The sequence below is a fragment of the Astatotilapia calliptera genome, chromosome 8 (genome assembly GCF_964374335.1).
Source record: "Astatotilapia calliptera chromosome 8, fAstCal68.1, whole genome shotgun sequence".
NCBI lineage: Eukaryota > Metazoa > Chordata > Actinopteri > Cichliformes > Cichlidae > Astatotilapia > Astatotilapia calliptera.
This window is the reverse complement of record NC_137429.1, coordinates 24269010-24295539: the sequence shown is the minus strand read 5'-3', so window position 1 is coordinate 24295539 and position 26530 is coordinate 24269010. Positions and strand designations below refer to the sequence as shown.

At 39.7% G+C, this 26530-nt stretch overlaps 1 protein-coding gene across 3 annotated transcripts in view; it reads left to right on the top strand.

Moving 5' to 3' along the window:
* rab26 (RAB26, member RAS oncogene family) overlaps positions 1-26530 on the top strand; it is a 108916-nt gene that overhangs the window by 26410 nt on the left and 55976 nt on the right. For all 3 annotated transcript variants that reach the window (XR_013911033.1, XM_026177314.2, XM_080305621.1), the window contains exon 3: positions 21605-21646. Coding sequence is in view for 2 of the 3 variants with exons in the window: in XM_026177314.2 (XP_026033099.1) it covers positions 21605-21646 (42 nt within the window). In the remaining variant the exon portion in view is untranslated. The remainder of the gene's footprint in view (positions 1-21604; positions 21647-26530) is intronic.

Genomic DNA, 26530 nt, shown 5'->3' with positions numbered 1-26530 from the left:
TCTGAGCAGTAACTGTAGTATCAAAAATACTCGGTCCAAGAAGAACTAAGCAATACAAATCATCTGTTGGTCCAGGCAGAAAAACTGCAGATAAAATAAAATATTATACATTAAAAAAAATCGATAATAGTTGTTTAATAATTAAATCTGTCAGGAAAATAAAAACTTCTACTGGTTCCAAAAATATAAATATGAAATTTGCAGCATTTTAATAAATGGTACATTCATTGTTGAATTTTTGACTGACAAAAGAAGTACTTTGGACAGCAATATTCTAAGTTAAGGTTGTAAAATCTTCAAAGTATCAGTAAACTATTCTTATAAGGACACTGTTTTTTAAATCTCGAGAGTTTTTACCAGGTTATATATAAAATACTAATGATTAACTGCACCCCAAGTTATCATTTACACTTAATGTAGAACGTTTATTCAGTCATTCGTGTTCAGCTTTATTTAAATAAATAATAGGACAGATCATGTACAATTAATGCAAACTGCACCGTGTGTGTCATACTGTAAAATGTTTTCTTAATGTTTGGATGATACTGTTATTTGCTATTACTTTTATAATATTGCAGAATTAAATAGATGCTAAATCTATTTTCTATGAAATCATGGTCACCTACAGCTGTAAAGTGAACTGCAGTAACTTTCTGATGCTCACAATTAAACACAAGATCTCCACCTGCTTACATTCTGTGGACAAGCGAGCAACAGCCTAAGCGGTTGTGATCAGGAAATTTATGGCTGGCTAAGGTAGAAGACCAGCCCCAGTTGGGCTATCCACTCAAAATACTATGGACAGTTTTCTATGTACGATAATTTGCAGTAGTAGGCTAGTGTTAGCTAACAGTAGCTTATAGAAAAACATCTGAGATGTTCTCAAAAGGTTGATTCTGTTCATCTGGACGAAGCGTTTTTAGTAGGAGAAACATTTCGACGCTCATCCAAGTGACTTCTTCAGTCTCAGCTGACTGCAGGTTTCCCCAATCTTATTAACAGTACATTTGTACAATGACTGAAACCAGCCTACTGAATGAAAAATGGGCTGGGAGGTCAGTTCATTGATCATTAATATGCAAATTGTCATGACCATTGATCAACAACCACTGATCAAAGCCCACTGATCAATGGCCATCATTACCATTCACAGAGAGTTTGGGAATGGCTGCAATTACAGCATTGTAAGATGGTGAAAGATGTACCCTTAGTCCCGCCCTCTTTTCCTTCTCATGTATATGGCCTCCTTGACTCAATCTCAGGACGTACCTTGGCTGTAATTTTATGACCAACCTTATGTTGGGGCTGTTCTGGTTTGATGACGTAGTTTTAACTAATAAAATTCATCTTTTTATGGCTAAAGTCAGGTAATGTTAGTTTACCTACTAATGTGGGGAAATTGCCTGACGCCAGCAGCTACTTTACAAATGCTTTCTGAAGCCACATTCAGTTTTGTTTTTTGCCTTTGTGGAGTTTGTGTTGTGTTTCGAGCCACCTGTTTGTTGACATTTGCTGATAGTTAGATACTTTAAAGCTGCGGTTAGCTAGTGCTATATATATATATAAACTGCATAGAACACATTTACACAGTGCTATACACACGAGAGCAGAAAATAAAAAGGTCTCAGTGTTAGAGGAGAACTTTCTGAACTAATTTGGAAACAATTCATTTAATCATTTCAACTCTCAGTTAAGTCCACATTGAAAAAAAACTATCATAATTTTCAGTTCATTTTGTTGACTAGTGCTGTTGTACTTCTTTATCACAGTGTAACAGTGCTACTAATCCCAGAGAGTGAGGGATGACACCAGAACAGGATGAGTAGCAATGCATTATACGCACACACTAATTTTACACACATTTTCATGTATGCAGCGAAACACACACACACACACAGATGGAAGAAAGAAAGCACCAACACACACGTGCACACGTTTGCTTTTTTAATCCGTCGTTTTTTCCTCTCTTCTCCACCCTTTGTGCCATTCTCTGACAAATGCACTACTCAGTAATCACAATAATCAAACTCCAGTTCCCGACAAAACAAAGGCGGAGTGGATGAAGTAAGGCGACAGCTACCAAGATGAGAATCTAATTTACTCCCCAGCTTTTGATTATGAGACGCACACTTTCTCCTCCTGAACATACGAGCTGAGGTGGGCTGCATCTAAAAAACAGCAGCCTTTAGAAAACTCCCTCATCATGGCCAAACCGCAGAGATACACAGTGACTATTCATCAAGCTGTCAGCCTCTACTTTCTTAACAATTTCAGAGCCTCAACAAAATGCTGCTGCATTATCACACAGTGCTCAGAAAAAACTTTAAAAGAGCTTGCACAGTGGCCTATGAATAAGGAAAGATAACACTTTGGCTTAAGCAGAAGTTTTAGAGCCTAGTGGGACTTATTGGAAGAACACGACATGCTCTAACAGGATTTCAGTCCTATTGTTTGGTAAAGCTATCATGTTTGGCTGAGGATTGAATGGTTTATTAGGGCATTACATGCTGCACACTTTCAAATTAGAATTTCTTTCGAGGCTGTTCTAATATTCAGACAGACAGGATTGGAACAGCACGTACGGATACCCTGGAGGAAAGGATTTCACGTAAGTTGTTTGAGGATGAATTCATGTTTGAAGTCTATTGAACAACACGACTGAGTGCATGTTAAGCCACTAGACTGCATCAGTATCTTTACATTTGCAACAACTATAATGGCAATGTGGAATGTGGAAGATTTCAGTGGCAGCTCTGCATTAAACCCTCTGAGGTCTAAATTTTCTACGTCCAGAACCAACCAACCCTTATTCTTATTCCCAAGGATCAAGGCGATCTAATTGTTTTTGTATACTTTATTAATCCCCTGTAGGGGGAGGATTGTCTTTCATGTCTGTTATCCTGTCTTCCTTCTCTCATCCCAACTTGTCATGGCAGATGGCCCCGCCCCTCCCTGTGCCTGATTCCACTGGAGGTTTCTTCCTGTTAAAAGGGAGTTTTTCCTTCCCACTGTTGCCAAAGTGGTTGCTCATAGGGGGTCATTTGACTGTTGGGTTTTTCCTCTGTATGAATTATTGTAGGGTCTGCCTTACAATATAAAGCACCTTGAGGCGACTGTTGTTGTGATTTTGTGCTATATAAATAAAATTGAACTGAAATTACTCTCTGCATTTAATCATTCACTCAGTGAAGTAGTGGACAGCCAATCCAGTTCCCGGGAGCAGTGTGAAATAATCACTCTAACTAATGTCAAAAACTATTCATATTTTTTCCCTAACAAAGGTCATGTTTTCTTTTGTCCCCAAAAGATTTAAGGTTGGGGTTAGGGTTGCTACCACCACCATATTATCTTTCTGAAATCAGATGTCATGAGCACTGGGCGAATCTGGCTTTGAAACTGAGGGACACTGCTCTATATTATTGGATAACTACTTGCCAATCAGGAGGCATACTGGGGTCTAACCTCCTTTTTGACTCTAATAAGGAGCGTAATTTACAAAATGAACTTGATATTGCAGCCACAGATCACTTTTTTTTTTTTTTACCCAAAAGGCTTTTTTAAATCATGGTGGCGATGAAAAACAATACAGGTTTAAGGAACTGACCTGGAAGGTATTCATCTTGGAGTCTATGGTTAGATCCAAGTCTTTAGTCAAGCTGTAAACTACATAAATGCAAACGTAGTGACTAGCTGTTGAAATTAACCATGAATATTGGTGGGCCATGTTTCTTTATGACTGTGTTATATAGCATATCACATTGTCATAGGTAATTTATATACCATACTGTCTTTGTAAATATATAAATAAAAATCTCATTACTGAATGCACAATATTTATATTTGTAATTACAAAGGTTCACATTGAACAAGTTTAATTGAGTTAATTAAGGAAGTTCACATTAAAGTTTTAATGCAGTTCACTAAGTTTCATCATCGTATTAGCTCAAATGCATCTACAATATTATGTTTGTAGATGCATTTCAGTCAAGTCAACAACATGTGTGTTCTGGCCAGTCTAAACCAGCGATTCCTAAAGGCCAGGGGTGCCCAACTCCAGCCCGAAGGGCCGGTGTCCTGCAGGTTTTACATGTGTCCTTGATCCAGCACAGCTGATTTAAATACTTGACTTAAATGGCTAAATTACCTCCTCAACATGTCTTAAGTTCTCCAGAGGCCTGGTAATGAACTAATCATTTGATTCAGGTGTGCTGACCCAGGGTGACATCAAAACCCTGCAGGACAGCGGCCCTTGAGGCCTGGAGTTGGACACCCCTGCTATAGTCATGATATATAGAATGAAAATCGTAGGGCACTGCTTGATAACAATTTAAAAAAGTGTAACAGCTAACTGTAAAGCCGTAAAGGTCCTTGATTATAAGAAAAACTTACATTATGAATTCCTAATGCATCTATGAGAACTGATTTATGTGAGAACAAAGACATGGAAAAAATGTTTTTGCCACTTTGTGTTTATCATAATCAATGCAATGGAGACCTTTAAGACACACCTGTAGTATCAGTTTAGATGTTTTTACTGCAGTGATGAGGGAGTCCTTTTTTAAAAGTTTTGGAAAAACAGAGTTAGGACAATGTTTAAGATATCTCCTGGGAATGAAAGAGAAGACCGGCACAGGCCTCGCCTTAAAGTGGACGAGTCAGACTTGCTGTGCTTGGCTGCCCACTAATCTAAATCTTTTCTGAGATTTGTGACAAGAAGGAAAGGAGAACGAGATAGAGCTCCCATGGACCCGAAGCTATCCAAACCTAAGCCAGACTTCTCAGAAGCAGAGAAATATATTTCATATTAGCTGTGGCTAGCCTACACAGGGAAGATCCTGAATGGATTACAGTAAGAGAAGGATAAAGAAAAAAGGAAAGTCTCATCTTGAGACATAGCTGTTTCAAAAATGAGCACAAGGTTCAACAGTAATTGTCAGGTGAAGCTGCACAGAAATCACATAGGTCATGACAGAGCAGTACCTGGGGGAGCAGGAATCTAAACGAAGTGGGAAGAAGGAAGAAAGGAACCTGAGCATGGACATTTGCTATTAAGGAAAGGGAAAGTGTGGGTTGGGAGGCTTTACGAAAAGATGTATTAAAAATTTCACTTGGGGAAAGAAGGAGATGGATAGAGAAGAAAAGAGGAAGTTGAGAGACAGAGCCGCAGAGGATGACAAATCCAGGATAAGCTGGTTTTGCAAGGTGCTGGGTGGAAGCCATCCTGTGCCAAACTGCTGCAACATAAGTGAAAAGGAAGAGGGAAAGTGGAGAATATGTCTTTTAAAGCAAGCTAACGAATTTAGCTCCACTTACTGTGATCTACTGTTACAAGTCTTGATGTGCATTTACCTGAGATTAGTGCATCATTACTGCAAGCAGACCAAAGTTAGTGCAGTAAATCAATCTTTATCCAGTTCTTACATGGTATGTTGTACATCAGTCTGCACTAGAAAACAGCTATTTGTTTATATGAGTATAAACCAATTTGACTTGTTTGACTTATATTGACTTATGATATTTGTAATTATTGTCATGGCGTAGCAGCGCCAAATCACAACACCAGCGGCCTCAGGGCGCTTTATATTGTAAGGTAAGGATCCTACAATAATACAGAGAAAACAAGAGAAACCCCAACAATCAGATTATCATGAGCAAGCACTTGGTGACAGTGGGAAGGAAAAAGCCCCTTTTAACAGGAAGAAACCTCCAGCAGACGTAGGCTCGGGCAGGGACAAAAAACACATTGTGAAGAAAAGAGTTATAGATGAATAATACCTGATTCTAAAATGCAATATGTGTGTATAAACACACAGAGAATGAAAAGAGGTGAGTAAAAAAGAAACACTCATGGAAGCCCCCAGCAGCCTAGGCCAACGGTCCCCAACCCCCGTGTGAAATTTATGGTTTTCAGGATTTTTATCCATTTTTATCGTTATTTTTTTATCGTTAACTCTGTTTCCCTGAGTCTTTTCCCGTGTGTTATGAATAAATCTTCTCTTTATTTTGGTAGTAGTACTGGTTTTATTTTGTATTTATCCGCGACACCTTAAAATATTGTCGGACATAAACCGGTCCATGGCGCACAAAAGGTTGGGACCGCTGGGTTAGGCTATTGCAGTGAAACCAAGGGGGAATTCGTGGTCACCAGCTCTAACTATATCTTTACTTTTAAGGTTAGGCTGAAAACTTTACTTTTTAAAAAGCATAGTGTCTCCTAAATCCAGCCTGAGAGCTGGTGCCTAGAAGCTGAAAGCTCTGTCTGCCCTGAACCATAAAATAAACTTGAAAATTCAAATTGCCTGGCAAATCCATTTAAGGAAAAAAAAAAAAAAATCATAGTTTTGGTGGTGAATTCTCAGAACCACAAAAAAAAGAAAAGAAAAAGAAAGAAAGAAACCACAAAAAACGTATGTACTGAATCAAATATGAGACAGTAGATCTTAAGGAGTTAAATATATAAGCCAGCGGTCTAAGAGCAAAGTGCTCTACTGGTGTGGAGAAACGTGGTCTTAAATCTCTGCCTGTCAAAGGTGGCAAAATGTCACTGCAACCCACCCAACATGGGTTTAATTTCTCTGTAAACTAACAACCAAATGGCGCAAAGCCAATATGGAGACATCTCATTTCTGCATTGTAGCTGACATAAGTAAAGAAGCTGAACTGCAACATTAGTTACCAACACTTATCCCGTCCAGTTTTAGGACTCACACTCTAACAGTCCTTTTAAATAGGGTGACACTGTTTGGAGAGTCTTTTGGTTGTCATGAGCTGCAGAGGTTTTTGATTCAGACTTAGTCTAGATAATGCCCCAGGCACAAACATCCCAGCAACCCAAAAATATCTCAGCAGCACAGAAGCAAAGTGTAAAAGGCTTGTCGGCTGTTACACACAGTGATACATAATGTTCTAGTTAATTATAAACCAGAAAACAAATACGCACGCATCTGTGTTTGAATGCTCGTGGCAGGGCGCTCCAAGTGTTTTAGGCACAATGCATTTGTCTACATGGTGAGAGTTAGACCGAGTTAGGGAGTGCGATTAGAAACACAGCAGAGCAGCAGGGTATGTTAGACGTTTCTGAAGTCGACTGGAAGAAAGTGAGAGAAATGTATGACTTTCTTCTCCTAATCAATTAGCAGGCTGATTTTATGTCGTATTTGCAACATTAACCGAGTCCAGAGTGAATGTGTGAACATTTCAAATCATTTTGAAGCTGGAAAAGAAGCGGTGGGAGAAAAAAAGGTAAAGGGAAGATAGATTTCTTTATGAATTCCGGTATAACAAAGAGGCATCCAGTTTAAGAGAACAGTTTCCTCTATGGGAGTCTCTTCCCAATCAAAATCAGCCGAGCATATTATGATGATTAAGGTGTGCGAGACGAGTGATTTCATTTTGCTCTCATCACTGTTAAAGGTCCTTCATTAGGCATATTTTCTTTGCAGACTTTGTCAGGACCAATTTCTCTGACAGCAGAGCAAAGTCGGTGTTCATGCTACAGTGCTTTATTTGAACCCAAGGCCAGTGAAAGGAAATGACTTTCTTTTATTTCTGAACTTTTGATTTCAGTAACTGCTACAGACTACATCTGTCTTTGTCAAATACCTGCCTACAGTAGTTTCTGTATTCATCTCTCGCAGAGGCACTTTGGATTTTATTTTCCCCTAATTTTTCATACCTTTCGCTTGTTTCCTACCTGAAAACTTGAAGAGCCTAATTAAGTCTCATTATGTCTGCGCTAATTAGGCAGTGGGCTGCTGAGACACGTGTGTGTTTGTTTTAGGAGCTCGTGGGAGCTTACCTGCTTTTTCGCAGTTTACCTCCTGACAGCGAGGCAGAAGCTGAGAAAATGAACAGCAGCTGAAAGCCAAATGCAGACGGTTTTGTTTACGTCTGTCAAGTTTGTCTGATCTGCTGCTTTTTGCCAGATAAGCACCTGCTTTTCTACTCTAAATATCAATTTGGCAGGTCAATGTTCAAGCCTTTCAAAAAAGTGCTATAAAGTGAGTTGAGTCAATACAGCTGTCTATTAGCTGTGTCATACCTTGCTGACACTTTCTGCCATTATGAGTGAGGATTTGTATGCTTCAGGAATTCAATCTGTGCTGAACATGTTTACAGATTCTAAAGGTCAGGATTCATTTTGATAATCACTTTGCTGCTAACTGAATTCATCTTACAGAAATGTTCATTATATTTTTATTAAATAATAAATTAATGAATGATTATAATTTGAAATAACTGTTGCAACTGTAATTTGTTTTATATTGGATAGTGAGTGATATTTTTATAGTCCACGTTGCATGGAGGCATTAGTATTCCTCCTCACAGCTTTTGAGGAAAGCTTCATCTGCTACCACAAAATATCTTTCCATTTACGCTGTGATAACAAAACTGCTGGGTGGCACTCTGAGATGAATGCTTTTTAAAAGAATGAAAAGAAACATTAATGAATTGCCTTACAGCTGGTGGGAGGTACTTGGGGTTGATGGTGGGCGAAGAAAGCTGGAGCACTGTCTCACTGCAGAAACTGGAATTTGCATTCCAAATTCAGTTTGTCGTTAACTCCAGGCAACAATAACAATTTGACCCTCTCCAATTCTCTACTTATAGCCCCCCAGAATATCCAGCTTGCTCAGAATGATCCTGAAAACAGACATCCTGTGGTAAAACAGTTTTAACTGTCTCGCATGCTTTTATTTTAAAAATGTTTTACATGAAGACTGCGGTACTCAGTCTCAGTCTTATAAAGTTACTCTCAGTGTCTCAGTGCTATAGATGACATATGCTAACACATGTAGCAATCATGTTGCTTCATTTTGAGGGTAAACCTAGTAAGGAATGTTAGGGAACAGTGTTGAGAAGGTCATGGAAACATGCTAGCTTGTGTTGGTGCAATGTTTATACTGTATTCAGTGATGTTTCCAGGGAGTAAAGATTTGCTATATTGAAGCAAATATCTCTTTATACTAGAAACCCATTAATGTACTTTTTACAATCTTCTGGACTTGCATGAAGAAAATGTTCAATAAATCAAGTTGTGTGAATAATGTGGTTCACTGTAAAATTGTAGCACTACGTCTTAGCAGGAGACGTCACTGCTGTTATTTTTGCAGCATTAATTTTTTTGGATCAAGCTTGATTTTGTGATTTTTCCACCCATGCAAATAAACATCTGTCCAATCAGATCACTGAATTTGGCAAAAAATGCGCCTAGGCTCATTGTGCAGCGCTACCGTCACAGCAGCCGCAAGCCGATAGCAAAACTGGACTCAAACGCAGAGAACCACAACAGAGACGGCAAGTATGTTTTACAGGGTTTATTTAAGAAAACAGAATAATTCGTAGCACAGCGTTACTAGAGCAGGGCATGGGTGGCGTGGAAACTTTGAGCTAATACTGACGTGAGCTCATTGACAAACTGGCAGCATGGATCTTAAATCCTCAACCTGATTACCCAGAATCAGCTTCAGGTTTGCAGGACTGCACGTGTTAACCTCTTCGACATTTCAATGGCTGTGAACAAAGAGAAACTTGTAAATAACTCATGAAAGAATAAAGTTACGTTGAAACCAAGCACACGATTGTTTTTCTTGTGACATTACCAATAAGTTTGATGTGTCACATGGCCCTCCTCCTATTGAAAAAAACAAAAGTTGTATCCAAGATGGCCGACTTCTAAATGGCCACCATGCTCACCACCTATCTTGAGGAGTTTGCCCCCTCACATATACTAATGTGTATATATATATATATATATATATATATATATATATATATATATATATATATACATACACGTTACACATCAAATTCGCATAGGGAAAATTTGGAATCTTGCACCTGTGCCATATTGTCTTTAGAAAGCACCGGATACAAAAGAGTTTGGATAAAACTGTTAAGTATGAGTAACACAGACTATAGTCAATGTGGGCTAACATTGTTGTACATTTATTTTGGTGTGAACGCTATTCATGGGGCTAAATGATTTCATCAGGGTATACACGCATCACATATTTTTAACCTGCAGCTTTTGTTATTGTTTTTCTCTAATCTTAAACTCAAATCTCACTACTGTTTTTTTTTTTTTTTTGGAAACCAAAGGAGTACATTGTTGAAATAAATAAAAGGAACCACTGAGCTGTTTTATTTAGTTCGTCATTTTACGCACAAAAGAACACAGTTTGCACCACTGGGCATGAATTGTATTTTTTATTATAGCTTTGATTTGGTTTTACATGAAGGTACAGACTGAATGTGCTGCAACTCTTTGCTGGTAGCCGGAGTGTTTTTGGCGTGGAATAAGTGTTTGTGTTGATTAGTCCATGAGTGGTTTGAGCTTTTCTTTTCTTCAAGTGGGAGACTTCATGGGAGTTCTAATTACTCAAATATATTCAAAACAGGGACTGGTCAGGCAGACAGGTTGATTGACAGGTAGCTCAGGGGTGCTGTTGAATATTAATGCTTATTTGTCAGTAGCTCAGGATTGTGTGTAGGTGTTTGATTCCTAGTCTGCGTATGCATGTGTGACATGTCGTTTCGTGTTTGTGTCTGTCAACTGTTTTTTGTCTTTGTATGTTTATATCTGTTCCGTATAGGTAGCTGCTGTTTAACATACATGCCAGTCTTTCAGACTTGCTGTTGTTTAATATGCATATATTCTTTGTGCATGAGTTTGTGTGGCACCATGTGGGTGTCTACACTGCAGAGTACTCTGAAAATGTGTCAGCCTGTCAAAGCTCATTCCAAAATGTGTCACTTTCTTTCTGCCATACATATCAGTTACACCTTAGAAAGTATCACCTCAGACCTTTTTTGGCGTCAGCTTCTAACAAATCACGTATCTGTGGCCGTCTACATGGAGAGAAATTTGCAATCAACTTACATGTGCAATCTGCCTGTTCTATAGGGTAATAACCCCAAATACCACCAGCTAGCAGCCAGTTGTGCTGATTGATAAAGACTTATTCAGACTGCTTGCAAGAGTCTGTATTTAGACAGCAAATTAGACAGCAATTATTTGAAAACCTTCAACAATCTGTGATTGTAGTCTGTCCAAGTCAAACTGCAACTGTTTGCAGAAAGGTTGCCTCATATCAGGTGACTTGTGCAACTGTGCAACACCCTCAAATGCTGAGCAACAATTTACTCAACACAAGTTTCAAAAGGTTGCAGAATATAGAAGAAAATGCAATGCAGTCACCAAACAGTCACCAATTTATTTGTTTATTTTATTTTATTCTTTAGATTTTTTGTAAAATGGTACATTTGCAAATTCATTTGACAACAACAATAATTGTATTTACCATTACACGCTGCACCCAAGATGGCACAAAAGACAAAATCTCCAATGCTTTCTAAAGAGAGAAATGAAGTTTCTTAAAATCTTCACTCTAAAGGGAATTTTCAATTTTTTTTATTACACTTCATTTTCTCTTCGCAAGATGTCATAAAGATAATCGGTGATATAATCGTATTATATATTATATATTGTGTCTTATATTGTTGAATAGTTTTATATTAAGTAAAACTACATACAGTTGCACAAGTATTCGGCCGCCTTGAACTTTTCCACATTTTGTCACATTACAGCCACAAACATGAATCAATTTTATTGGAATTCCACGTGAAAGACCAACACAAAGTGGTGTACACGTGAGAAGTGGAACGAAAATCATACATGATTCCAAACATTTTTTACAAATAAATAACTGAAAAGTGGGGTGTGCGTAATTATTCAGCTCCCTGAGTCAATACTGTAGAACCACCTTTTGCTGCAATTACAGCTGCCAGTCTTTTAGAGTATGTCTCTACCAGCTTTACACATCTAGAGACTGAAATCTTTGCCCATTCTTCTTTGCAAAACAGCTCCAGCTCAGTCAGATTAGATGGACAGTGTTTGTGAACAGCAGTTTTCAGATCTTGCCACAGATTCTAGATTGGATTTAGATCTGGACTTTGACTGGGCCATTCTAACACATGGATATGTTTTGTTTTAAACTACTCCATTGTTGCCCTGGCTTTATGTTTAGGGTCGTTGTCCTGCTGGAAGGTGAACCTCCGCCCCAGTCTCAAGTCTTTTGCAGACTCCAAGAGGTTTTCTTCCAAGATCGCCCTGTATTTGGCTCCATCCATCTTCCCATCAACTCTGACCAGCTTCCCTGTCCCTGCTGAAGAGAAGCACCCCCAGAGCATGATGCTGCCACCACCATATCTGACAGTGGGGACGGTGTGTTCAGAGTGATGTGCAGTGCTAGTTTTCCACACAGAGCGTTTTGCATTTTGGGCAAAAAGTTCCATTTTGGTCTCATCTGACCAGAGCACCATCTTCCACATGTTTGCTGTGTCCCCCACATGGCTTGTGGCAAACTGCAAACGGGACTTCTTCTGGTTTTCTGTTAACAATGGCTTTCTTCTTGCCACTCTTCCATAAAGGCCAACTTTGTGCACTAATAGTTGTCCTATGGACAGATTCCTCCACCTGAGCTGTAGATCTCTGCAGCTCGTCCTGAGTCACCATGGGCTTCTTGGCTGCATTTCTGATCAGCGCTCTCCTTGTTCGGCCTGTGAGTTTAGGTGGACGGCCTTGTCTTGGTAGGTTTACAGTTGTGCCATACTCCTTCCATTTCTGAATGATGGCTTGAACAGTGCTCCGTGGGATGTTCAAGGCTTGGGAAATCTTTTTGTAGCCTAAGCCTGCTTTAAATTTCTCAATAACTTTATCCCTGACCTGTCTGGTGTGTTCTTTGGACTTCATGGTGTTGTTGCTCCCAATATTGTCTTAGACAACCTCTGAGGCCGTCACAGGGCAGCTGTACTTGTACTGACATTAGATTACACACAGGTGTACTCTTTGCAGTTATTTATTTGTAAAAAATGTTTGGAATCATGTATGATTTTCGTTCCACTTCTTATGTTTACACCACTTTGTGTTGGTCTTTCACGTGGAATTCCAATAAAATTGATTCATATTTGTGGCTGTAATGTGACAAAATGTGGGAAAGTTCAAGGGGGCCGAATACTTTTGCAAGCCACTGTACATACATGAGTTGAAAGACAACCTTATATTGAAATTGTCTCTGTTAACACGGTGTAGCAAGGTCTGGCTGGAGGACCTATTAAGTTCCCCAATGGCAAGGTGTCTGTCCTCTTTCACAATTCACAATCCATTTTAATTGCTGCTTCGCTTAGAATACATGTTGATTACTTAATTCACCCAAACTGCACTTGACAGAAAAACTCCCTTTTAACATGAAGAAACCTGCAGCAGAACCAGGCTCAGGGAGGGGCAGCTATCTGTTGCGACTGATTGGAGTGATATTTCCTAGAACAAATTAATAATTAATTTTTAATTAAAATACTAAGCTCTTGTAACCAGAATTGGCTGAGCATTATGTTTTACAATGTGAATACTCTGAACAAATTTGATGAAAATGGATAGCTTAGTACAGTGGTGTCGAACTTTAGGCCTCAAGAGCTGCTGTCCTGCAGGTTTTAGATCTCACTGTGGGTCAACACAACTGAATCAAATGATTAGTTCATTTCCAGGCCTCTGTAGAACTTCAAGACATGTTGTTTTCCAACACAGCCATTTAAATCAGCTGTGTTGGATCATGGACACATCTAAAACCTGCAGGACACCGGCCCTTGAGGACTGGAGTTGGACACCCCTGGCTTAGTAGAACCAGCAGTGGAAGGCTGGTTGACTGGAATGTTGACTTCCTCATTACTGTGCTTTATTGCAGTACTTAGGTATACATCTGGGTTTTGGATACTGCGTAATGCTGTGCGCCTTTTTTAATGGTAACAGGAAGGCTGCTGAGAGACCAGTTCTGTCCCACAACTAATTTCCCCTTGTGGGACAATAAAGAAATTGAATTTTATGTCATTGCAAGCGTTACGTATCTGGTTTGCTGCGGTTGGAATACTGTTTCAAACTCAAATTCTTCTTCTGTCTTAAATATCCAATGCTGTTTGCTGATCTTTTCTTGTATGAAACAGTGGTTGGTATCGGTCATTTCCATATTTCCAGGATAGAGTGCCTCATAACGTGCTCCATAGCTACCTGGCCCAGAGATCAATTATCAGTTACTTCATTAAATGAAATGCACACTTTTCCCCTAACACCTGGTGGTTATCAGGGGTAACTGATGCGTGAATAGAGCTTTACCAGCTGATTTCATAGCAACTGCAGGAACCTTCAGCAACCTGTTAAGGGGATACACATCTTTCCCTTGCAACCAGCCTGTGTGACTGAGGGCAATGAGCCACCACATGTAGCCGACAATGCCCGGCCACATGTGGCGAGAGTACGCAGGCAGTTCCTGGAGGATAAAGGAATTGATGCTATTGACTGCCCCTACTTTTACCTATCCTACGTTCAATAGAGCACTTCTAGGACAGTATGTTTCAATCCACCTGATGCCACCAGGTTCAGCCTCAGATAGTCCAGGAACTTAGTGATGCCCTGGTCCAGATCTGAGGGGAGATCCCCCAGGACACAATTTGTCATTGTCAGACATGCATGTGGGGCCATACAAACTCAAAAGTACCTTTTTGAGTTGCTGAAATGAAATTTTGTCAAAATGCACTAGCCAGCCGCATTTTTTTTTTCATTTTGATTTTTGGGGTGTCTTTGAATTTAGCATTGTGTGGGGTGATAATTTTAATTCCCATCAAACAATATGGCATCCTTTTAATTTTGTGTTATGAGAACTAAAGTATGTAGTGAAAAGCCTACATTTACAAGTTACTTCTAAATGGCGGATGTCCTGGATTTCAGATTTTGTATCAGAAGCACTCTGCAGGTTTGCTCTGCGGACTGGTTCACAGTTATATAAACACCCAGCCTACACACAGTGCTGCTAACATCTTTACTCCTTTAAAGTAAAAAAAAAAAAAATCATTAGTAACACTGTGAGTCACATTCCTACTTCAGTCCCTGCGATCAGAGAGTAACACAGACATTTCATTCGTGGCTTTTTGTATAAAATAAAAACAAACAAACAACTCTACATAGCGCTTACTGGTTACTCATAATTGCTGAAAACGCTGTAACATCTGCACCTGGACGGGTGAATAGTGAACTTTCCCTTGGCGGTGCAGAAGCAGCAAATGAACTTGTCTTTGCTATCTGTCATTTTTACTGAAGTACTGTTTGGCAATGCAATGTGGCAATGTTATTGATTATTACTACTAGTAATGGATTAAAAATTAAACACTGAAAATTCTGAAACCCATTGAACCGCACCATAACTCTTGAATTTAAAGGTGTTTTTGCATTTATTTATATGTTTTATTGGTCCGTGCCACTGGGTCTAATTTTTTTCTTTTCAGTTCCCCTCTCTTATTTACCAAGAGACCCTCGCGTTGGGTATTTCCTCCTTTCTGTACTCAGGAAGCTCATGTGTGCGTTTACAGACATCGACTATTGCAAATAGATATAAGTTTAAAGCAGTGTTGCTCCTTCAGCTTGTAGAAGCCATAGGTGCTCAGCTATAAAGTCACCCTTTAACTACTGCGTCTCTTAAGTTGTTGATTAGTTATATTTTAAAATTGTACCCATTACTTTTGAAGAACTCCTTGGTTTAGGTCCATGGTGCACATCATGCGCTCAGATCCAGGTTGGATCCAGTTCAGGTCCCAATTCAAAGCTGTTAATATGCTTTCAGAATCAGGCTCCTTAAAGATCTGGATCTATAACTGGCAGACTAGCTTACAAACACTGAGGCAGCACTGAGAATTAAGACCTTAATTTTTAAAAATCTAATAGTTATCAGGGTGGATATCTGTTCACCTAGGTGGTGGAATTAAGTGTAAAAGTAGTTCAACAAACATAATGTTTATAGCAAACTTAGATTAGATTTGTTAGTTTATTGAAAACAAAACCAGGGTGTAGAGAAATTTATGGGATCATTTTGTTGTCTTCTTTAATCTGAGAATAAAACAATTTCATATTAAACACAGGAACTAAGAAACCGAAATAGTACAGTGAGATAAGGTGGGTTGTATGTACCAGTCATGGTGGGCAGTCTTAGAGTTTTCTTAGCTTTGAATTGGGTCAAATTGTTCTTTAAAGTTAAAGTCGGTTTTTCTACATTTGCATTATTTGTTATCAAATTGAGCCTCTGGTTTACTCATCATAATCCATATTTGATAATGTTCTGTCTCTGGAGGTCAGTGTCTATTTTGGCAGATAGAGTGAAAAACCTCTGTTCTGTAAATACGTGACAGGTGATGTCTATTCTGGATTGAATTTGAGCTGAAAATATATTAATGGAGATGTTGCCACTTGACATCTTGATAAACGTAATGACTTTATTATTATTGTCAGCCCCAAGTTTTATATTTTCTTTGGCTAAAGCATAATGTTCATTTTATTATGATCGACATTAGAGTCTAAAGGTATGATAAAGTTTGGTAAACGACTCTTGGCCCGTCAGCTTTTCAAAAAAAACGATAGCAGAGGTGAAACGTTGCCTGGTGACACTGCAGTCGCTATTAACTCGTCTTTTATCTGGAGTCTGTGGGCTAGGATAAACACAGAAGGACTCGTAAAGTCTTTGATACGTGCTAAGGTGAGTGTTACACTTTTAATTGTCGGCCAGACTCGACATTGAATGTCAGTCAGTGATGGACAGCACCAGATTGTTATCATTGGTGATTGATAGCTGTTCTCAACAGTGGACATATTGAGCCTGTCAGATAGTGACATGGACATATTGAGTTGTTTTTTGAGTATTGCAGTGTGAGTTCCTGTATCCCAGCCCTGTTGCTAAAAAGTATTCATGTTCTAGTTTTTGACCTTTGGTCATGACCATATAGTGTTTTGGTGGTGGGGAATCTAAGCATCTGCCTTTGCACCACTAAGTCAGTGTTGGGATCTAAAACAGATTTGCAATAAGTTGTGGTAAGTTCAGTAAAAATGAACTGAACTGTAAGAAGGGTTTTAAAGCAAAACACCACACAGATGGGTGTGAGTTTGTCTAACAACTGGAAAGTTAATGTAGCAATTTTTTTTTTTTTAAATCTCGTGCAGTCCTTTTCTTTGGGTTCTTCTATAGCTTAGCTGGCCATCTGCTAATTGGAATGTTGGTGGTTCAATCCCTTGATTCTCCATTCTGCATGCCAGAATATAAACCCCAAGTTGGTGTTGGGGTGTGAATGCGTGTGAATATTCGATAGAAAGCACTTAGGTGAAAAAGTGCTTATGTGAATGTGTATGAAAGCACCTTGAGTGCTCAAGTAAAGTAGAACCAGTCCGTTTACAATTTACCATGACAACGTAACCAGTAGTAATACAGCTTTCATGTCCCAAAATAATCCACCAGGAATATGCACGAACACGTGATTCCTGCTAGATGCTAGCTCTATTTCGGCTTATAGAAAAACTGAACAGGTTATGCCCCATATGTCAATACTACTCTGATGGCTTTGGTTTTAGTTTTGAGTGATCTAAAAACCTCTACCCACATTTCGGACAGGAAGTGATGTTACCTTTGTAACAAAACACTCAAATATCATTGTGCTTATTTGCAGCCACTGACAATGAATTAGATCAGTTATTAGTTACAAGCTGCTATATTTTGCTAGAACAACTCAGCACTGGAAGAAGCTTCTGTGTGCATAAACAGTTCTGCATTCCATAACCTCACTGTTTGCTTCCAGAGGCTGCCCTTGAGCAACTATTCTTTCCAGCCATAAATGCCCTTTAATGCAGTCAAAATGAGGCGTAGGAGCTAGTAAGTGGTTTCCATTTGTAAAGTAAACTAACTCCAACTCACAATATCCCATGTAATATGGATGAAATGCATTAAGAATGAGGGGAAGAATACTGTTAGTGAATGGGTCAATTGCTCAAGGCTTCAAACCCCAAAACACAGTTTCTGTGTCTACAGTTTAACTGCAAAGCAGAGATCAGTATGCAAATTAAAAGTTAGTTATGCAACATTAAGTAGAGTGACCAAATATTTATGCATTATTTGCTCTTGTAATTAGCTTATATTCATTTATGCACCGTGGATGCGACTGCCTACACACATGCCAGCCTGTGATTTGTGGCTCTCAGACGAATTCACTAATCAGCTTTGACCTACTCAGAAAATATTAGGTTCTATTAGGAGCCTTGATTTTGTGTGTGTTACTTAGGTATATGCTTTAACTTATGAAACCACTGGCCCTCTTGTATTTTGCAGCTTTCTTTCCTTAAAAATCAGTTTCCTTGCTGTCTGATGTGGCAGTCTGCCCACAGTTGTTAGTTGTGATTGAGAGTCAGGAGATGCCACCTCAGTGAAAAGGGCTTTTTCATCCGCAGGTGGAAAGCAATCATAACTTCAATTTTTCAGCAGCTAAAAGTGGAGCAGCAGATCACACAATTCAGCAGTTCCTTTCTTGTTTCACTTGTGACTCAAAAGATTCCCCTTTAGGTCTCTGACTGTGATTCTGATGTTGTTTTTTTCACTTTTGGTCAAACTAACCTGTTCAATTTTTTCATTTTTCTTAGAGTGGTCCTGGCTGCTGAAAGCAAAAAGCTATGTTGTCCTTTGTGCCTCCTGCTCATGTGTTGGCTCTTAAACATTCACACACATCTATCCATCAAAATGGAAATGGAAAGGTCAACAGATTTACAGTACATGCCACAACCTGTGGGTTTGCAGAACCCTTAGAAAAAGTTTCTATTTCTATGCTGAAGGGCAGGCTTGCAGAAATATTCAGTTAAATTTTTGCATCATACTCATATTTTTTGACATAGTTCTTTGTGTGGTTGTTGTTTTTGTTAATGTCCTTTTGCAAATATCGATTATACAGTAAAAAAAGTGAGACATTTCCTTTTAAAAAGTCTTAATTATTTTTGACAAGTCTTTGATTTCAGACTGGGGTTAATCAGGCTTCTTATTTTTTTCTGCTATCAACATTTGTTTGAAATAAGATCTGCTGTTTATCAGCTGTAGATAGCTAACTAGTTAACAACCTACAGTTTAGCTACCCACAAGTACATAACTAGGCAACACGAGGTGGTTAGAAATTCAGTTTATGATAAGCGAGCTATTCAGTTAGCTGCTAGTGGCTAGCTAGCTAGCTTGCTACATAGGCTAGCTAGTTTGGAATTGGACAAAGACTTATAAAACATGTATAGGTTCACCTCTTCGTGTTTTAAAACTTTAATAGAAAAATTATCTGTGCAATGATAAACATGAACAGCTGTGGTTAAGAACTCTATATCATGTACTATATCTTTACATTGTGTATCCTTTTTTTTATAATACTGCATTGTTTTCCTTCTGTTGACTGTTTAATGTTGAGTTTTTGGAAACTGAACTTGAGGGGCTCTGAAGACACTTATTTATCATTCATAACTCAGCAAAACCCTAATTCACACACCAATCTATCATCTATATTAATCTAAATTGAAATTGAATACAAATTATCATACTATATTTCGTAAGACTTTAAACTAAATAGATATATGGTTATTTTTAAAAATGCAGGTTTCACCATGGACTCACTGCTGGAGACTACTACATACAATACATACTATAAAATCATTGAACATATTTTTGTAGAAGGTCTAGAAGGTCTATAGAAATTTTTATCTGTTTACAGCCACTGGTATACAGCTTCCAGCTGATTCTTTAAGTGTTAGTAAGCCTGCTTTCTGCAGTAAATTGGCATCTTTCTGTGGGTAACCATGACTTGACCTGCAACTTACAACAGTTTCTGAGAAGGTGCTATTTTTATTATGAAATGTGATAAGGTACAGATGAATCAATCAAAAATAAATATGCAAAATATGAAAGCTTAATGTTGTTGCACTTTTGCAGGGACACATTTGCTCTAAGAATAGGCACCTTTGTACACTGAAATATAGAATGACTAAGTTATAGAAGAGACAGAGAAGAGTTTGTGAAAGACCTCACACAACAATGTATTGACTAAGCTTTTTCAAGAAATGTACAACTGCACTGTTTTGTAGATTGTTTTTAAAGGTCCAGACGTTGCTTCTTCCAGTGTTTCAGCAGTGTAGATTAAGCCATCGCAAGAGCCAAAATAATTATTTTCTCAAGAAGACAGTTAGAATCCCAGAGTTCGGCATTGAGCCAAAAATAGGTCGTTTGCAAAGATTTGAAACTTCTTGTTCAGACATATTGATTGTCTTACATCAGTCCATAAGTGCCAGACCTATGGAACATAAAATTAGACCGGAGGCTTTGGTTTTATTCACATCTCCAGCAAGGTTTTAGATTGGATGTATTTAGAAATCTGGAGTATCTGAAGCATCTTCGTCATATTTTCATTTGAGCAAAACTGCCACTTATTTCCTGGTACATATTAGTAGTGTTATTTAAAGACGAACTTTAGTAGGCAGGATATGTTTCTACAGGCATGTCTGGTTTCCAATATTGACCTTGAGCAAGCCAATAAACATCATTAATTCAGCCCATTTTTGCTCCTGAGTTTATTTCCCTTGTGACAACTCTACGAACTAGAAAGAACTCAAAGTTTTTATACCCATCATCTTTCCTTTCAGAAAGCACTTGTTTTTGTTGGATTTTTGTTTTTGCTACAAAGCAACTGATACTGCTTATCCAGCTGCAGAACTCTTGGTGGTTTCACCCCACAGAGAGCACAAAGCATGCCACAGAATACCAAATTATTTGGGCTCATCAACAAAGGAATAGTTTATGGAGTCCCTGTACCCTCAGCGTTTGGGTGTAGGGCAAGCAACTGCCAAGACTAGAGCGAAGGAGAACAACATCAAAGCTCATGTGTTGCAGCGACATCCCATCAAGTGGACGGTGATGTGTCAAAGATCATATTTGCACTGGGGTGGCAAGACATTATAAAAATGCAGAGCAAAACAGGTTTTTAAGGGGTTTGAACCAAGTGGAAATTGGCTTCCCTGATGTATTTTTTTTTTTTTACCTGTATCTGCTTGAAAGAGTGGAAACGGTTGCTGAGATTCCTGTTGTGTCCCAACCAAAGAGGTGTGTGCATTGCCAGTATTATCACACTCCCTGCATTGATGGAAAAGTTCCCTGTTTACACTAAAAGAACTGCAGAACATAATGCAGGAGTGGCTGTCATCACTGACCATTAACACTTTCCGCATAACGTGACATGGCAGAAGTACTGAGACGCCTTCGAATGTGTGTTTGCGTATGTGCTTTGACAGTCGTCATGCAGGTAAATGATGCAACTCCCTGAAACAAAAGGCTTCATCATAACAAAAGGTGTACATGCATAGAGCTATAGATAGTACAGTGTGCTGGCAATATCACAGTGATAAAAGAGAGCCTTACGGCAGAGGCCAAGCCCTTATTACAACAACTGTGGTCACAATAAGCCGACTGTAATACATCAGCCTCTGCATGCATAGCTTGTCTTACTTTCTAAGCTCTTCTTCTGGGAATCAAACAAATTCCTTCAGCAGTACCTGAAAGCATCATTTAGTCTCACTCTGATGCCTCTGTATTCTTTTTCTATGCGCTTGTAGCAAAAGTTCTTATCACTGTTTGACTTTTTTCCCCTTTCTCTTGTTACCTGGCTTTCTGGCTTTCTGTCTACAGCTGTGTTTTAGCATTTATCATTTTTCTCTTTTGTCTTTCAGAATAAAGTTATGACCATTGATGCTGTGAAGGTCAAACTGCAGGTAAGAATCCTAATCCACAATATCTGTCTTTAAAACGATAAAATCTTCTTTTTCTTCCCCCATTCCTGTCCAAACGTACGTGTGGGTCATTTTTTTAATAATAAATCTCCAGCAACTATTATCCATGGTGTAAAATACGTCTCCCATACATCTTCATTTCCTGCTGTGGGAGGGGCAAAAAGTGCAAATGATGACTTAATGGGGCCTTAGTTAATCTCTATCAGTCAATTAGCCTGCCGTTCTGCCTGACTGAAGACACAAGAGGGAATTGCAGACTTTCCATCAGATTATCAAGCCTGGAAGTTATCAACAAAAGACACAGACAGGCAGAGAGACCAATGACTCTTGGCCGTTCCAAAACCGCATTAGCTACTGTCTGATGGTTTTTTGCACCTCAATTACACAATGCTAACGCTCTCTCTCTTTATCTTTCTCATCTTTAATCCATCCACGTCCATCCATCTGTCTGTCTGTCAGATGGCATATTTCAGGTGATACTTCATGAATTAGTTTAATGAAACTTTACGTATCTTTAGACTAATTACATTATAGCATAAGTGGAAATGTGACTGCTGAGTTTAAGCTGCACTATTACCAAAATGTTTATGGCAGTAAAAAAAAATCAAGTCATTCAGTCAAATCTTTAAAACTTTTCAAAAATCCTGTAATATTGTTTTATGGTTGAGTCACACACGGGTAAAAACAGGATGATAGCCTCCATGAAACTAAGAAAAGTTGCTGGTTATCCATTAACTGCTCTGAATGTTTTTGCATTGGTAGCTTGGTAGTTGCACCAACTGGTCGCCCACAGGTTTAATGTGTAAGACCACAAACCTCGGGAAAAGTGTTTTTGATTGTAAGATGATTGCACAGGTTGCCTAACTGGGACTGACTGCAATCGCTCTCAGACAGACTTACAAAGATTTGCAACTAATGTTTGATTTATAAATGCAGACAGATTGCCAGCATGTTGCAATTAGTCTGAGTCAGTCTGTGCTGATAAGCAATAACTGTACAACTTTCAAGCTCATTTAATATTAACATTGGGTCTTGTAGGTACAAGAACTCAATTATCCTTACACGTGTATAGCAGAAAGCAGTAAAACATCCACTTCTGACTCGCTGTAGACTACTTTCATTATAACGCACTCACCTATGATAAAACATCCTTATCTGCACTAGGATGTTTTATCATAGGAGTCATTTTAGCATATTCGGTTCTACTTTGGCTCATGTTCTTGATTTGACATGTCTCCGATGATGACTGGATCACCTGTAGAGACATATCTAAAATGTTTGATCTATATTAGTTGGTTTTTCTCATTAGTTAAAATTGACTGAATGGAGTAAATGGAATTGAAAAGATTAAAATGAAGGGAGAGGAAAATTAAAGAAGTATAAAGGTGAGAGCAAAACCAATTAATCACATGCTGGAGATTCATTCAAGAAAGTCCAAGCTGTTTTGGTGAGTGATAACACAAGTTACAACAGCAGGTACCAGAAAAGGAGAAATATGGGATAACATTAAAGAGTGAAGGCCGTTAATGATTTCTTCAGTACAAGGCAAGAATGGTAATGTTCAGAGGAGTTAAATTTGATAAACAGCATCCTCTATAAAACTTGAGTCAGTGGACTGTGACTATGTTACGTTCAGTAGAAACCTGAATATACAGGGCATCTGCATCTTTACTTGTTCCACATTCTGTTTTGTTACAGCCTTAGTCCAAAATAGATTACATTCATTTTAAATTCTTACAAATGTATTAAAAATAAAAACCAAAAATGTAATGTGTATATAAGATCCTGTTTCCACTGATCGTGTGTCGGATGTCTCTTCAACTCAAAAATTAAATATGCAAGAAGTTCAACCAAACGTTTTTCACTTCGTCATTATGAGGTGTGTGTAGAATTTTTCTAGTGCAAAATAAATTTAATACATTAACAAAAGGCTGGAGCTTAGAAAGGACTGGATTTCCTGTGAAACTTTGATTAGGCTACTCTAAAACCTTCATTTTATTTGTCTGAGCCATTTAGACTTGCTGGTGTGTTTTGGGTAATTGTTCTGCTGCATAACCCAAATGTGTTTGAGCTTAAGGACACAAATGAATGGCCAGACATTCTCATGGAAGATATTCTGCAAACTTTCCAAAACTTTTGTCTCATCAGTTCACAGAATATTTTCACATCTTGGGAATCATGAAGAGTTTTTTTTGTCAAATGCGAGAAGAGAATTTGTTCTTTTTGGTCATTCGTAATTGTGTCCTTCTCTTCCACAGATGCCATTTTTTCCTAGTCTATTTTTTATTGTTTTACGACAGCGAGACCTGGAGGGGCGTGATTGGGAAGAACGGCCCCCCTGATCTGAACCTGAGCGGTGCTTTGTTATTGGACTTCTGTGCAAATCACAATTTGGCCATAACGAACACCTTGTTCGAACATAAGAGTGTCCATAAGTGCACGTGGCACGAGGATGCTCTAGGCCGCAGGTCGATGATCGATTTTGTAATCATATCACCAGACCTGCGACCATATGTTCTGGACACTCGGGTAAAGAGAGGGGCTGAGCTGTCACCTGATCACCACCTGGTAGTGAGTTGGATCAGGTGGCGGGGGAGGACGCTGGACAGACCTGGTGCACCTAAATGCATAGTGAGGGTGTGCTGGGAATGCCTAGTGGAGGCCCTAGTCCGTGAGATCTTCAACACACACCTCCGGCAGAGTTTCAACAGCATTCCAAGGGAGACTGGGGACATTGAGTCTGAATGGACCATGTTCAGCATCTCCACTGCCGAAGCTGCTGCATTGAGCTGCAGCCGCAAGCCGGTTGGTGACTGTCGTGGTGGTAATCCCCGAACCAAATGGTGGACATCAGAGGTGAAGGGAGCCACCAGGCTGAAGAGGGAGTCCTATCGGGCTTGGTTAGCCTGTGGGACTTCGGAGGCAGCTGATAGGTACCGACAGGCCAAGCGGAATGTGGCTCGGGCAGTGGCTGAAGCAAAAACTCGGGTGTGGGAGTAGTTCGGAGAGGCCATGGAAAAAGACTTTCGGACTGCCCCGAAGAGATTCTGGCAAACCGTCAGGCATCTCAGGAGGGGAAAGCGGTGCTCTACCTGCACTGTGTATAGTGCTGGCGGAGCGCTGCTGACTTCGACTGAGAAAATTGTCAGGCGGTGGAAGGAATACTTCGAGGACCTCCTTAATCCCACTGACACGTCTTCTGAGGAGGACGCAGAGTCTGGGGATGAGGGTGATGACCCGACCTCTGGTCACTGAGGCAGTGTGAAATGCACTTCACACACGCACAGTTGTTTGTCGCCAGATGCCACGTTTATTTCTAGTTTTCATTTATCATGATAGTCCACAGTCTGACAGCTCCGGTCTCAGCTGATTTCCAGCCTCTCCTCCGCTCCTCTCCCGTCTCACTATAAAAGGGGAAGGACACCATTATTAGTCCAAACGCCATCAGCTGTTCTCACCTGCGTCTCCAGCACCGCCCCGTTGAGCTCACTGCACCACTCCTCCCCTGCAGCCGCGCCCGGGACCACACCTCCGCCACAGGCAGTTAAACAACTCCTTGGTGGCAGAGCCCCTGGTGTGGATGAGGTCCGCCCCGAGTTCCTGAAGGCTCTGGACGTTGTAGGGCTGTCCTGGTTGACACGCCTCTACAATGTTGCGTGGAGATCAGGGGCAGTATCCCCGGACTGGCAGACCGGGGTGGTGGTCCCCATCTTTAAGAAGGGGGACCGGAGGGTGTGTTCCAACTACAGGGGGATCACACTTCTCAGCCTCCCTGGGAAACTATCCCTATACAACCATTGCAAGAGCTTGGTTCGCATTGCCGGCAATAAGTCAGACTCGTTCCTGGTGGGTGATGGGCTCCGCCCTTTGTCACCGATTCTGTTCATAATTTTAATGGACAGGATTTCTAGGCGCAGCCAAGTGGTGGAGGGCTTTCACTTCGGTAGCCTCAGAATCTCATCTCTGCTTTTCACGGATGATGTGGTTCTGTTGGCTTCATCGGGTGAAGGCCTCCAGCTCGCACTGGAACAGCTCGAGGCCGAGTGTGAAGCAGCGGGAATGAGGATCAGCACCTCCAAATCTGAGGCCATGGTTCTCAGCCGGAAAAGGGTGGAGTGCCCACTCCGGGTCGGGGATGAGTTCCTGCCCCAAGTGGAGGAGTTCAAGTATCTCGGGGTCTTGTTTGCGAGTGATGGGAGAAGGGAGCCTGAGATCGACAGACGGATTGGTGCTGCGGCCGCAGTGAGGCGGACACTGCACCGGTCCGTCGTGGTGAAGAGGGAGCTGAGTGTAAAAGCGAAGCTCTCAATTTACCGGTCAAACCGCTCCCTACCCTATATATACAGGGAGTGCAGAATTATTAGGCAAGTTGTATTTTTGAGGAATAATGTTATTATTATTATGTTATTATTGAACAACAACCATGTTCTCAATGAACCCAAAAAACTCATTAATATCAAAGCTGAATGTTTTTGGAAGTAGTTTTTAGTTTGTTTTTAGTTTTATCTATTTTAGGGGGATATCTGTGTGTGCAGGTGACTATTACTGTGCATAATTATTAGGCAACTTAACAAAAAACAAATATATACCCATTTCAATTATTGATTTTTACCAGTGAAACCAATATAACATCTCCACATTCACAAATATACATTTCTGACATTCAAAAACAAAACAAAAACAAATCAGTGACCAATATAGCCACCTTTCTTTGCAAGGACACTCAAAAGCCTGCCATCCATGGATTCTGTCAGTGTTTTGATCTGCTCACCATCAACATTGCGTGCAGCAGCAACCACAGCCTCCCAGACACTGTTCAGAGAGGTGTACTGTTTTCCCTCCTTGTAAATCTCACATTTGATGATG